Below are 14,798 nucleotides of genomic sequence, written 5' to 3'. Positions count from 1 at the left end.
GGCCAGCGTGTGTATCCCGTATGCTAACCGTATGTGCGTGTGGAATGTCCGTGTGTGCGTGAGTGAAATAACTGACATGTGTGTGTGTTGTCCGTGTAAAATGTTCCGTGTGTGTGTGTGATGCACAGTGTCGTTGATACATGTCGGCTGACAGCAGACAGAGTTACGCGATGAGAATGAACTCAGGTGAACTTCACTCGACTTCATTGTCATGCTGCGGCTCTGTCTGTGAGCCACGTACTGATTAGCGGTCACCCGTGAAGGACTCACCGGTGACCGCTAATCCCCTGACTGAATTGAGCAGCCCTCTCTCATACTTACCGTTCCCCGATCTCCGGCGCGGCGCTGCACGGCTGTTATAAAAACTTCGGCGGCTTTTACTATTTTGAAAAAGCCGGCCGCCCATTAATCAATCTCGTATTCCCTGCTTTACCCGCCCACCGGTGCCTGTGATTGGTTGTAGTCACACACGCCCACCACGCTGAGCGACAGCTGTCTCACTGCACCCAATCACAGCAGCCGGTGGGCGTGTCTATACTGTGCAGTAAAATAAATAAATAAATAATTAAAAAAACCGGCGTGCGGTCCCCCCCCATTTTAATACCAGCCAGATAAAGCCATACGGCTGAAGGCTGGTATTCTCAGGATGGGGAGCCCGACGTTATGGGGAGCCCCCCAGCCTAACAATATCAGTCAGCAGCCGCCCAGAATTGCCACATACATTATATGCGACAGTTCTGGGACAGTACCCGGCTCTTCCCGATTTGCCCTGGTGCGTTGGCAAATCGGGGTAATAAGGAGTTATTGGCAGCCCATAGCTGCCAATAAGTCCTAGATTAATCATGTCAGGCGTCTCCCCGAGATACCTTCCATGATTAATCTGTAAGTGACATTTAAAAAACACACACACACCTGAAAAAATAATTTATTAGAAATAAAAAACACTAACAAAGTCCCTCATCACCAATTTATTAACCCCGACAAAGCCCTCCATGTCCGGCGTAATCCATGGACCTCCAGCGTCGCTTTCAGCTCTGCTACATGCAGGTGACAGGAGCTGCAGAATACACCGCCGCTCATGTCAGCTCCACGCAACAAATGAGGTGAGTAGCGCGATCAGCTGCTGTCAGTCAGGTAACTCGCGGCCACCGCTGGATCCAGCGGTGGCCGCGGGTAACCTCAGTGTCAGCTCAGCTAATCGCGCTACTCACCTCATTTGTTGCGTGGAGCTGACAGGAGCGGCGGTGTATTCTGCAGATACGGCCAAACGTGCACCAATGTTATTGTATGATAAAAGCTCCACGTGCGTTTTTGATGTATGTCCGTTTGTCCGTGTCCGTGATCCGTACCTGTGTGCGTTTTGCACGGCAGCATGTCCGTTTTCTGCACGCAACACGCAGCACGGACCCAATGAAAGTCAATGGGTCTGTGCGCACGTCCGAGTGACACGGACACATCTCTGTTTGCTCCCTGTACGTTTTGTGCTTTTTTCATGTGATGTCGGTCTTTTTTCTTTTTCTTAAAAAAGAGATGTTTTGGCAGCCAAAACTTCTCTTTTTTATGATATTGGTACTTGCTCTGGCTTCTTGGCATTTAGCACCACGGTAGTTCAGGACTTCCACTTGCCGTCAGCTGTTTTTTTCAGCCAAGTCCAATGTGAGGATACAGCAGCTGATCTGCACTTCAAGCACCCACAAGACAGGTGTGTCGCCCTGGGCAAGCCAGGGGACACAGGTCACAACACCACCACACCCCACACTCCAGGTAGGCACATCTGCTAACCAGAAATCCTTGTTGCCTTCCTCCAGGAGTCTGTTGATGCACACCAGGGGGTGGGCCAGGCGGTTGGCTCCGCCCACCAAGGAGGTCACAGCTCTGGAGGCAGGAAGTAACCAGGCAGAAAGCTCAGGGAGGAGCAGGAGTGAGGAGCTAAAGAGAGAAAGTAAACAGCTAAGAGAAAGTAGTGAAAGTGGAGAAGTGTAAAGGAGAAAAGCAAGTGAAGTGGCAGTAAGAAAGAAAGCCTGAAGGGTCCAGCTTTGTGGAGGGCCAGATCAGCAAGGTCAGCGACGGCGGTGACTGTCTGGAGGGGGACCGTTTGGAAGTTCCTGGAAGGACCCCGTTGGCTGTGTGCCCGGTGGTCTGGAGCAGTGTTCCGAAGGACAGTCAGCACCAGGGCAGGGGCCTCTCGGACCCCGGCAAGGCTAGGAGTCGCCAAATTTGCCGAATCCGTCAGTGAAGGGGACGTAGATCCCCCAACAACCAAGTCCCGATTGACGGCAACAGCCCGACCATTACCGGGGAGACACCGCCACCGCCAGGGCACCAGTTTCCCCAGGGCCAGCGCCTGCGGGCAAAGTGTAGAGCTCCTCCGGCCCAGATTGCAGTCGGGGAGCGGGTAACCGGAGGGAATCCACCGCTACCATCAGACAACACAGGTGCAAGGAAGAGAGACGTCACCGTCACCTACCGGGAGTGCAGGTGCAGCCGTCTGTGGGACCGTCCTACCAGCCGTTGGTTTACCGTACAAACTGTGTCCGTGTCTCAGGCTGAGTGAGTACCACAGTGCCGCAAGGCACAGCGCTGCCCCCGCGTCCCTGCGCCCACCAGGCCCCGCACCTCCTTCTCCACCACTGGGCCCCGGGATCACCAACCCCTACCCACGGAGGGGCAACACAACACCTGGCTGCTCCGCATCACCATCCCCGGGACCCCCATACTGAGCAGCGGTGGTGCAATCACCACAACCGTGGGTGGCGTCACGAACTATAACAATCCCCACACCCAACAAACACCCCCTTTCACTCACGGGCGAGGAGTGTCGCTCGAGAAACCCCGGGATCCGGCCCACAGCTCGAGCCACCAGGAGCAGCTGCCGGACCCGAGCAGAAGGGGTGAGCGCGGTGTGCCGACACCCTCCTCCCCGCCCGCGACACAGGCTCTACATGGAATTGAGACAAAGGACTTTCTTGCAGCATTTTCCACAGAGTGGTAAGCAGTGCAGTGCACAACTTCTGTTTTTTTCTTCTATTTTTATCACTTTTTTCTTTTTCTGTTTCGTTCTCTCCCTCAGTCCGTCGGTCGGTCTATATGTCTGTCGGTCGGTCTCTCTGTCTTATCTGTCCCTCTAGCTGTCTGTCGGTCAGTTCCCCCCCTCTCTCATACTTACCGTTTCCCGATCTCCGGCGCGGCTGCACAGCCTCTTTCACACATCAGTTTTTTGCCATCAGTCGTTTTGTGAAAAAAAACGATTTAGAGCTGGATCCGTGTTTTTCTGATTGGCTTGTATTAATGATGGATTGTGACGGATGGCTTCAAGTTTCATCCATCGTGCGACGGACCTGTCAAAAAATGTACGTCCATCTGATGGAGCAGACGTCAACATGAACGTTTTTTGGGTGCATCGAATAAAAAACGTCGTTTGTTATAATGGAAGCCTATGGGCGCAGGATCCGTCGGAATCCGTCAAATGACGGATTCCAGCGACGGATCCATTTTTTTTGTGCTCAGATGTGTAAATTCCATTCTGGTCTCTCTCTCATGATAAAAATAATAGTACGACTGATTCATTTTTTACTGGATCCATCGCATCAGTTTTCACACAATCTGCAACGAATCCATCACATCAGTCACAAGACGGATTATGACTGGTGCAAAAAAACTGATGTGTGAAAGAGGCCTAACTCTCCTGATGTATATGTTGGTCATGCCTGGAGATTTTTTATAGACTGGAAGGAAGTCAAAATAGTTCCTTTTTGACATAAGAATGACAAGGTCTTCTGAGTCTATATGTAGATCTGGGCAGCATGGTGGCTCAGGGGTTGGTTATGTATCTTTGCTGTACTGGGGACCTGGGTTCAAACGTCTACAAGGAGCTTGTATGCTGCTCATGAATTTGACCAGGTTTCCTCCCATGCTCCAAAGACATACTAATAGGGAATTTTGATTGTGGGGACAGTGCGGATGTCTGTTAATCACTGTGGAATTGCAACTGAAATAAATCTGATGGGCCTGGTTATGTAATAGTGTCATTTAGCTAGTGAATATTGGTGGGAATGGTAGAGCCCATTTATAATATAATTTTATCCACTTTGATTGCGGATGACTCATTTTCATCGAATCAAACATTTCAATATCTTTATCATCAAGCAGCCAGCTAAACATGGTCAATACATTAACACTGTGAAGTCGGGACACACACCGAGTAAAGGCAATAAAGGTCACAGGATCTGTTATCTGCGGGTGGGAAAGTGATCTGGAAATATTAAAATCTGTTAATTTTGGAAGATTATCTAGTAGAAGGAAGAATTCTCTCCATCCAGACTGGGTGACGTGAGGATTATTACTGAGGTCCAAGTTCTGCAGGTTTCTTAGATAGCCGTCAGCTGTTATTCTGCCTGGAAAAGAAATAACCTCTATTAATAAAATCTACCAAAAACCAAAATCAGCATTTACCATTCAGTGGAAGCAACATAAGTGATTGTTATTGTATAAGTGTGGTGTGGCACAACTATAATCTGACCCCCTAAAATAAGACTGTAGACATATCCTTGAAGAGTTTAAAGCAAGTGAAGTAACTGGTCATAATTTTTAAAATTCGACATGTTTAGTTTTTTTTCTTTCAAGATGCAAAAAAGTAATATGGGTCAAGGCTCTTTAATGGGAACCAATCACCAGGATTTTCATATATAACGAAAATCCAAGAAAGTAAAGTTTATAAAATTACCAGCTTCTTGAGTGACAGCAGCTGAGGATCAGATAATAACGGGGGGGAGGTGGGGGTGTATTCAGAGTTATCCCCTCCCCCTGTTAGAAATAGCATAGGAATTTATACAATTGATTCAGTTTTTCACTAGCAGGCCCTGTGGTGAGGTCATACCCATGTGACCACAAGGGGCGGGGCCTCAGCCGACAGAAAAATGTTGCTTCCTGGTATTAGCTTTGTTGGCTGAGGCACCGCCCCTTGTGGTCACATGGGTATGACCTCACCATAGGTCCTGCTAGTGAAAAATTGAATTGATTGTAAAGGTATAATACTTATGCTAATTCTAACAAGGGGAGGTGATAACTATGCATACTTCCCCCAAGATATTATCTGCTCCTCAGCTGCTGTCACTCAAGAAGCTGCTGATTTTATAAACTTTACTTTCTTGGATTTCAAAACCTAAACATCTGAACTAACCACTACAGGTATGTATAGAATCAGCCTGATAGTGCCAGTGTAGCACTGGCTTTAGGTTATACATGAAAATCTTGGTGATTGGTTCCCTTTAAGAAATCAAGCACCTTGTGTGAAATTCAAAATTTGGCCTTATAATCATAGCGCGCTTGGGAACTACTCCTTTCATTGCAGGGTAAGTATGTAAAATGTCAGGAAACTCATCTTTTTTATGAGGGTTGGGTCCACCAGTTTGTTGAAGTCAATGGTCATGTGTTGGTGCCACAGCGTTGTGCTGCACAGACTCTGTTCTAGTTGAACCAGAATAAATATGTTTAATTCCTGCACCTTTGAAGAAATGTTGGTTCATATGCTGATTACTGTTAAGAGACCTGTGATCTCTTGGCTTCAGTTCTTTAAAGGGAACCTGTCACTAGTTTGTTTGCTTATAAATCCTGCCCCTCATCTTTAAGATCATGAGAATGTTGTTCCTGCAACCCCTTTATATCCTCAGAAATGCCCCTGCATATCACTAAAAAAGTGCTTTATACTTGTCCCATGCTGCATGAAAAATGGCACGGCATGGTTTGATGGGTGTCTCTAGATTGTGATCAGTGCTGCCCCGCTGTCATCAAACTGCACCCTGATCTCTTCAAATGATGCCTCTTCTGCCTACATGTAAGTGGATGACGTAGAGACAAGGCTGATTTTGGTAGTCTCTACAGAAGAAATAAACAAATCCTGGGTTCCAAGAGTGGCAACATTTCCATGTCTGAGCTGTGCGGCATGTTCTAATACCATTAAATCAGAAAGTATTACACACCCTCACACTGGGAATCATGCCCGATTAAGGCTGTGTGCAGACTCTGTGGTTTATGCATCCCAGCAAAGGCTATGAGAATCCTAAAGTACTGTGCACACGTTGCAGATGTCTTCCTTGCAGATTTTGGTGCAGAAAAAATCTGCAACAAACAATTGACTTGTCATTTGTTTCTGCATTTTTTTTCCAGCGTTTTTCCTATATGAATTAAAAAAAAACTGCATCAAAAAACGCACGTTTTTTCCGCAGTGTTTTTCCTGCCTAGAGACGCAGTTTTGTGGGGCATATCAGTAATATTGAGCTGGATGCACCCTGACTGCTGAGCCCGGTCTGAAGGGGTTAATTCTTCCTTCCCATGCCCGAACCGTCCGCCCCCTTGTCCGTGTCCAATCCCAGTGTTTTCTCCTCCTCCAGTTTCCCATATAAAATCCCCCTTATTTCCTGGTTCGGTCTCTCCTCATCCGTGAGACCTGGAAGCTGCTGTGCTGCTGGTACCCCGAACACAGCAGCCTCTGGTGAGAGATGGCCGACGCGCTCGCTGCAGCGATTAGGGACAGGATCGGGAGGGAAGGGGACGCATGGCTTACCTCCATCCTAGCTGAGATGCGTCCTCTCCCTCCTGAGGCTCGGGCGGTTATCTCCGGCGGCAGGCGATCCGCTCGGCGTACACGCCCGCCGGAGCGCCTGAGTCCTTCCACACTGATGTCACGGGGCATGCGCACTCGTGCGCGCGCCTCGCGACAAGCTCCGCCCACTGACTCCCAGCTCCCGACCGCGGCTGCCGCACGCCGACTCTGTCCCTCCGGTAACGCGGACCCGCGGTCGGCAGCTGGTAACCCCTGCCGCCCTGAACCACCACTATTCCACTTGCCACCAACTATGGGAGGACATCACAGCTGCAGCTCCTCATCCATAGAGGAGACTGCAGACGCTGTGCCCCCACTGCCCCATCCCCCTCCCACCCAGCCTTCACAAACAGCACAGGAAAATATTGTTAAAAGCCAACCTGCTTTATGTGCTGGGGCAGTAATAAGCCCTTCAGCACACATTAACCCCCAGATGCTGGTCTTGCCACCCATTATGCAGGGATCTGCAGGTGTGCAGCCAGCAGTGTCTGCCCACCCCCCATCTGATCTGTTCCCACTAGTCCACACTTCACAGGCCCCCATGATTGCTTTGGAACAGATGAATGCTGAAGCTCTGGCCCGCGGTCGTAGCCGCCGCGGCCGCCGCGAACGATCAGCAACGCATTTATCTGCGTCATCGCACACCCCCGAGCGATACGAGCGCCCTGCTAGGTCGCATGGAGCACATAGCCATTCCCGCCGTTCCAAGTCCTCTCGGAGGAGCCGCCGCTCTCGCTCATCGAGGTGGCGCTCTCCTTCCGCCTCATCAGTTTCTTCAGACGCCTCCGTCGTGCCTCATGGGCATCATCGCCGACATCACCATCACCCACAGAGGGAGTCGGTTCCTCCCACAGTGCGTTCGCAGCCCGTGGAATTCGTTGATCCACCACTGGAGCCTTATGTCGCCCCTATTCAGGAGGCTGGTGAGTACCACTACTCTGGGGCATGGGGGGATAGTGCGGGTATGCCAGCAGCTCTTAAAGCACTTTTGGCAAATTTGCAGCCTGCGGCGGGGGGAAAAATACTAGTTAACCCTTCATTTAATGCTCAAATTTCAAACCAACCTGAGCCACCTCCCACCCTCCTTCCCCCCCCTCCACGCGCGGATATTCACAGAGACGCTTTTTTCTGTGGCGTTACCCCTTTGGGATCCCACTTGAGCGAGGAGACTGTTCAAAAAATATGGGCCAATGACTATATTGATATATGGTCCTTGGTTTCCACCGATCAACATACAGTTGATAAAGCGCGGCGATCGGCGGATCGTCCTTTTGAAAGGAGGCCAAAAGTAGCCAGGTCTATGAACAACTAGCTGCAAGCATTTTGTGTTATGGGATGCGTAATGGGTCAGAAGCACCCCGAGCGCTGTTCCGAGTTGTTCATTTATCTTGACACCATATACAATTCTTACAAATCGCACGGGGGATCTGCCTGGTGGCGTTACGACGAAGATTTTCGTCGTCGTTTAGCCCTCCAACCCCAGCTAGGCTGGGGGGTCAAAGCCACGGACACATGGCTGCGACTGATGCTGGCCCAGAAGGCTTATCAGCCCTTTCATTCAGCGGCCCCTAGCACCACCGCCGGCTCCGGCTCAGTGGCCGTTCGTAGACCCGGCACGTGCTGGTCATTTAATGAAGGCCACTGTCGTTTCTTTGGTCTCTGTAAATTCAAGCACGAGTGCTCCGCCTGCGGTGGACCTCATACCGCAGCCAAGTGTACCCGCCATCCGCAAAATTGCCTGCAAAAACATCCAGCACGCCGGATAAGGACGCCAGTGAGCGTCCTCGCGATGGGGCCGTGGCTCGACCAGTACCCCAATAAGAAGGTGGCGGCCCAGCTGCGTTTTGGTTTTACTTTTGTTTTTTTCATCCCTTTTAACCCTTTCACGACCGGCCGATTTTTCGCTTTCCGTTTTTTTTTTTCGCCATTCTTTTTCTGAGAGACGTAACTTTTTTATTTTTCAGTCAATATGGTCATGTGAGGGCTCATTTTTTGCGGAACGAGCTGTACTTTTAAATGAAACCATCAGTTTTACCATATTGTGTACTAGAAAATGGCAAAAAAATTCCAAATGCTGAAAAATTGCAAAAAAAGTGCGATAGCACTATAGTTTTTGAGATATTTTATTCACTGTGTTCACTATATGGTAAAACTGATGTGTGGGTGTGATGCCTCAGGTCAGTGCGAGTTCGTAGACACCAAACATGTATAGGTTTACTTTTATATAAGGGGTTAAAAAAAAATCGGAAGTTTGTCCGAAAAAAGTGGCGCACGTTTTACGCCATATTCCGTGACCCGTAGCGTTCTCATTTTTTGGGATCTTAGGCTCAATGACGGCTTATTTTTTGCGTCTCGAGCTGACGTTTATAACGGTACCATTTTTGCGCAGATGCTACGTTTTGATCGCCTCTTATTGCATTTTGCGCAAAAGTTGTGGCGACAAAAAAACGTCGTTTTGGCGTTTGGAATTTTTTTGCCGCTACGCCGTTTACTGATCAGATTAATTGATTTTATATTTTGATAGATCGGGCGTTTCTGAACGCGGCGATACCAAATGTGTGTATATTTTTTATTTTTTTAACCCTTTAATTTTCAATGGGGCGAATGGGGGGTGATTTGAACTTTTAGGTTTTTTTGTTTTTTTTTAATTTTTTAAAACTTATTTTTTTACTTTTTTTTTTTATTTTACTAGTCCCCCTAGGGGGCTATTGCGATCAGCATTCCGATCGCTCTGCAGTATCTGCTGATCACAGCTGGAAGGCTGTAAACAGCAGATACGCTGTCTTTCTCTTTTGCTGTGCCCCGGGCACAGCGAAAGTGAAACCAATTCATGTGTAGTACAGGAGTCATCACATGACCCTGTACTACCATGACAACTATCGGGAGTCACGTGATCGCGTCACGTGACTTCCGGTTTCGGCGGTAAGTAAAACTTTACCGCGATTGCGCTTATAATGGCGCTGTCATGTATTGACAGCGCCATTATAAGGGGTTAATCGGCACGAGCAGATAACGATTCTGCTCGTGCCTAGCAGGCACACATCTCAGCTGTGAAAATCAGCTGAGATGTGTGCCGATCGCGGCATGCTGCCGCCGGAGGACCGCGGGCAGTAAGATTATGTCATTTAGGACGTAATTTTACGGCCCGCGGTCGTTAAGGGGTTAATTTTTGTAGGGACCCCTCGTTTGCTCAGAACCTAAAATCGGCTACTGAGTTTCATCATGTGTTACTACAGAAGTTGGAAAGCGAATTGTCAGCAGGCAGGATTCGAGGCCCATTTTCTTCACCCCCCTTTTTCAACTTAAGGGTTTCTCCTTTGGGTGTGGTTCCCAAAAAGGAACCGGGCAAATTTCGCCTGATTCAGCATTTGTCCTACCCCAAAGGATCATCAGTAAATGATGGCATATCTGAAGCAGATGCCACCGTGACTTACGTGTCTTTTGATAGAGCGGTTTCGCTAGTTGGACAGGCCGGAAGAGGCGCGTTGATGGCAAAATCTGACATTGAGTCGGCCTTTCGCCTCCTCCCCGTTCACCCCGACTGTCACCATTTACTGGGCTGGTTCGTTGATGGCTCTTATTATTACGACACGTGCCTGCCCATGGGTTGTTCGATTTCCTGCTATTATTTCGAACTTTTCAGTTCATTTTTGGAGTGGGTGGTGAGATGGGAGTCTGGCTCCCATTCCATCACTCACTACTTGGATGATTTTCTTTTTGTAGGACCAGGTGATTCCTCACAATGTCAATTTTTGTTGGATAATTTCTGCCGGCTCATGGAAAAATTTGGCGTCCCCTTATCACAAGGAAAAACAGTTGGTCCGGTTTCAACGCTATCCTTTTTGGGGATTGAAATCGATTCTGAGGCCATGATTTTTCGTCTCCCATCTGACAAAGTTTCTGCCTTACTTTCATTGCTCAAGGGTTTTCGTTCAGTTCGTAGCGTTACTTTACGCCAAATGCAATCTTTACTGGGCCTCCTGGTGTTTGCATGCCGTGTCATGCCTATGGGACGTATTTTTTCTCGTCGCCTGGCCCTCGCCACCAGGGGTGTCAGGCTCCCCCACCACCGGATTCGGATCTCGGCACCGCTGCGCGCTGATTTGATTGTTTGGACTGAGTTTATCTCTCAGTACAACGGTCATACATGCTTTCAGGAGGAGGAAATAACTAATGAGGAGCTATCCCTTTTCTCTGATGCCTCTGGGTCATTTGGTTTTGGAGTGATTTTTGATGACCAGTGGTGTGCTGAACGATGGCCAGATTCCTGGCATGCCTTAGGCTGGGTTTCCAACTTAACCTTGCTTGAGCTTTTTCCCATAGTGGCGGCTGTCGCTATTTGGGGAACTGTTCTACGGAATAAGCGCATTTTGTTTTGGACTGACAATATGAGTGTAGTTCATGCAATTAACCATTTGTCTTCCTCTTTCCCCCCGGTCATAAAATTACTCAGGTCATTAGTCCTTAGATGTTTGGAACTTAACATCTGGTTTCGTGCCCGTCATGTCCCTGGTTTTCGCAATTCCGCTGCTGATGCTCTTTCTCGTTTTCATTTACAGAAATTCCGAGAGCTTTGCCCTCGCGCTCAGCCGGACAGCTTGCCCTGCCCTGTCAGTATGTGGAACCTCCTTCTCAGCAACTGATTCCGTTGGTGAGAGCTTCCGTGGCTCCTGCGACGTGGCAAGCTTATGGTAAGGCATGGTCGGAATGGCTGAATTTTGCGGGGTACCCCCCGATTGACAGTTCAGAACCTGCCCGTTTGGCAGCTACAGTTCGGTACTTGATACATTTGCGTGATTCTGGCTTTTCTGGGTCCGTGGCCCGGAATCAGTTAACTGGCATCGCCTTCCATTTCAAGCTTCGCGGCTGGTCGGACGTCACAAAATCTTTTATTATCAGTCGGGCCGTTCGTGGTTGGTGTCGGTTGACCCCCCGCCAGGAGCATAGATGGCCCATTTCTTTTGCACTGTTGGCTCGCCTCATTGGGGCCGTCCATAATTTTTGCTCATCCCCCTTTGAATCCGCCCTTTTCGCGGTTTCCTTTGGATTGGCCTTTTTTGGCGCTTTGCGAATTGGTGAGCTTTTGTCCTTGTCGAAGCACCGTCCCGGAGGCCTCCGGCATAATGATGTTACAGTTTGCAATGGGGGTTTGCGTATCCGCATCCGTAAGTCCAAAACGGACCCATCTGGCAGGGGCTCTTGGATCCCCTTATTCGCTATCCCTGGCCCTGTCTGCCCCATTGTTTTGGTAAACAACTATCTAGCTGTGCGTCGCTCTGGTGTGTCCTTCTTATCTCACGAGGATGGTTCACCACTCACAAAGTTCCAGTTTTTGGCCCTCTTTCGTAAATGCCTGCGATCGTTTGGCTTGAAGCCTACTGATTTTGGTACACACTCCTTTCGGATAGGTGCGGCTACCGAGGCCGCGAGAGCTGGTTTGTCCAATTCCGAGATTCAGCGCATTGGTAGATGGCGTTCTTCTTGCTTTGCGCGCTACGTTCGACCTGATTTATTGCTTTACTAATTCTGTTTCTTTCCATAGGCGGTGCACGGCCGGCGGTGTGGCTGTTGGGCCACTCATATATTTTTTGGGCTGGCCAGAGAGCGGCGTATCGTCCGGGTGGAAGGCATCTCGGCTTTCGTGGCCTCGACATGCATTGGAGGGGCATCAGAGGCCTGATGTGGCCGCAGGTTCTCCCGGAGGTAGTCGGCATCGCTCAAGTTGCTGTGTCCCCGGTGATTCTTCTCATACACGCCGGGGGCAATGATCTTTGTTCCTACCGGCTTGCAGAGCTCCTGACTACTATGAGGTCTGACGTGGATAAATTCCACGGTTTCTTTCCCGAGCTGGTTCTCATTTGGTCAGAAGTAATTCCCCGCGTTGCATGGCAGGGGGCTCGCGACGCAGTAGCGGTTGAGCGGTCACGCCGTATTTTGAACATGAGAATGTCCCGTTTCATCCGCTTTAAGGGTGGTGTAGTCGTCAGACATAGGCAGCTGGAAGGGGACAACTCCAGCCTCATGTTGCCGGATGGCGTCCATTTGTCGAACATTGGCATCGATATTTTTTTATCAGGCCTTCAAGATGGCATTGAGCAGGCACTTCTTTTGATGGGTGGGGGTCGGAGCGCTGTCTAGGGACTTTGCTCCTCCGTGGCGGTCAGTTCTGGAATGGTGGTGTCAAGCGAAGGCTGATTGCGCCGGGTGACCGGCCTGGCATTACGCCTCGTCTTGACAGCAGTATAAGTTGGTTTTGATATTTGCACAAGTTAATGTAAAAGCTGTGACCGACTTCAACCCAGCAAAAGATGAGAGAGTTTTTATATGTTTGCACTTGATTATCTCTCCAATAAAGTTTACTTGTTTTATTACAAACGTGTGTTTTGTTCGGGCATGGGGGGTTGGGTTTGGTTGTGGGGTCTCAGCAGTCTAGGTGCAGAAAGTCTGCAAACAAATCTCCAATGTGGGAACATACCCTAAAGCTACCCCATCTGAGAGCAGCATAATGTAGAGACAGAGACCCTGATTCCAGCGATGTGTCACTTACTGAGCTGTTTGCTGTTATTTTGATAAAATCAATGTTTTTTTTCCTGCAGATCTAGCAGTTATACAAAGCTCATAAATATGCTGGACTACCTGCAGCATGCCAAGTAGTCCTGTAATGATAATCTACTGCTGATTAAACAGTGAATTTATCAAAACTACACTGAGCAGCCCAGTAAGTGACACATCCCTGGAATCAGGATCTCTGCCCCTATGTTATGTTCTCAAATTAGGTGGCAAAAAACTGCTGACATATTCTCTTTAAAGGTTTTATACCTGTGAATCTAATTACGTGGCTTACATTATAAAATGTCCTTGTGGTCTTTTATAATTGGGTGAAAGAACTTAACATGTCAGAGACAGGATAGCCAGTCACAACCTGGTTCCCCTTCCTCTATCAATTTTTGTGTTCACTTTGTGATTTCAAGTGACAGGGTAAGTATTGAGACTCAGACATGGTGGCAATCATATATGATTATTGAAACAGAGGGAATTATATTGGATTGTTACACACTTTGACCACCAAAGGCCTCATTAAGGAATTAGACCTTTTGACATAATGGACTATTCCATACCTCTAGTGATAGTTAAAATTAATAGGATCAGTGATTTCTAATAGTGTACCTTGGTAAGTGATAAGGGCTTTTTGTTATATATTAAATTTCCCTTATCATGGTTGTTTGAATTTCAGAGTCACTGATTTTCCCTGTCGGTAAGTGCACTAACGATATCGTCACTCCCTTTTCCCTCTTTTGTCTTCACAATTAATTATACATATCGTCCGGTTCTGCGGTAATTTCCACCTCTTTCCCTTTTCTCTCAGTGCCTGCATTACCACTTCTTTTTGTGTAGTGCTCATGATTATACCAGCACCTCCATACTGAGATTGTGTCTCCCACTCTGATGATGCCTATGTCGTCATGGTCACAATTCTGCCCTCCTTCATGACACGATACTCTTCACAGCCTCAGACCCGCCACCTCTGATGACACAACGCCGCCCTCTCACCACCTATTTTCTAGCTGGTGGTTTATTTCAACCTTCCCTTTCTGGATGATGCATTGCACATCATAGCCATTTCCCTGCATCCTTCTGGACGCGATTATCGTCTATTGTTCCACTGCCTTTTGATGATACACACACATTCAGTCACATTGGTGACTTAATCCCGCCTCCTAGATGACACGCCATGCCTAACCTACTGTATCCTCCCCTATCCCTTGTAGACTGTTAGCCCTCGCGGGCAGGGACCTCTATCGTCCTGTACCAGTCTGTGCCCTGTATTGTTTATGATTATTGTACTTGTCCCTATTATGTATACCCCTTTCACATGTCAAGCGCCATGGAATTTGGAATTGATGGCGCTAATAATAATAAATAATAATAATAATAGTAATAGACATATCCCGCCCCTTTCTGTGACGCGGTTCGTGTAGTTACTTTATTCCTGCCTCCTCATATTGCTTACATCAAGGTGCACAGTGATTGGATAACTTCATTGTGACGGGGTGTACAGCAGAGCAAGGAGAGACAACAGGCCGAGGAACGATCCAACAGGTTTATTCACAAGAACACTGGAACAGCACACGATAAGTCCACGTAAAACAGATTCGGGGGCCCTTCCCGACAATCCTCGGACCGGATTACAAAGCAA

General features: G+C 48.4%; 1 protein-coding gene across 1 annotated transcript in view; it reads right to left on the bottom strand.

The window, feature by feature from the left end:
- Positions 1-4,029: 4,029 nt before the first annotated feature.
- Positions 4,030-14,798, bottom strand: part of LOC142255131 (baculoviral IAP repeat-containing protein 1-like) — a 109,139-nt gene continuing 98,370 nt past the window's right edge. The window contains exon 14 of the mRNA XM_075326632.1: positions 4,030-4,390. Coding sequence (XP_075182747.1) covers positions 4,030-4,390 — 361 coding nt within the window. The remainder of the gene's footprint in view (positions 4,391-14,798) is intronic.

The sequence above is a fragment of the Anomaloglossus baeobatrachus genome, chromosome 1 (genome assembly GCF_048569485.1).
Source record: "Anomaloglossus baeobatrachus isolate aAnoBae1 chromosome 1, aAnoBae1.hap1, whole genome shotgun sequence".
In the NCBI taxonomy this organism is placed as follows: domain Eukaryota; kingdom Metazoa; phylum Chordata; class Amphibia; order Anura; family Aromobatidae; genus Anomaloglossus; species Anomaloglossus baeobatrachus.
The sequence above is the reverse complement of the archived record's forward strand: the minus strand, read 5'-3'. Positions and strand labels throughout refer to the sequence as shown.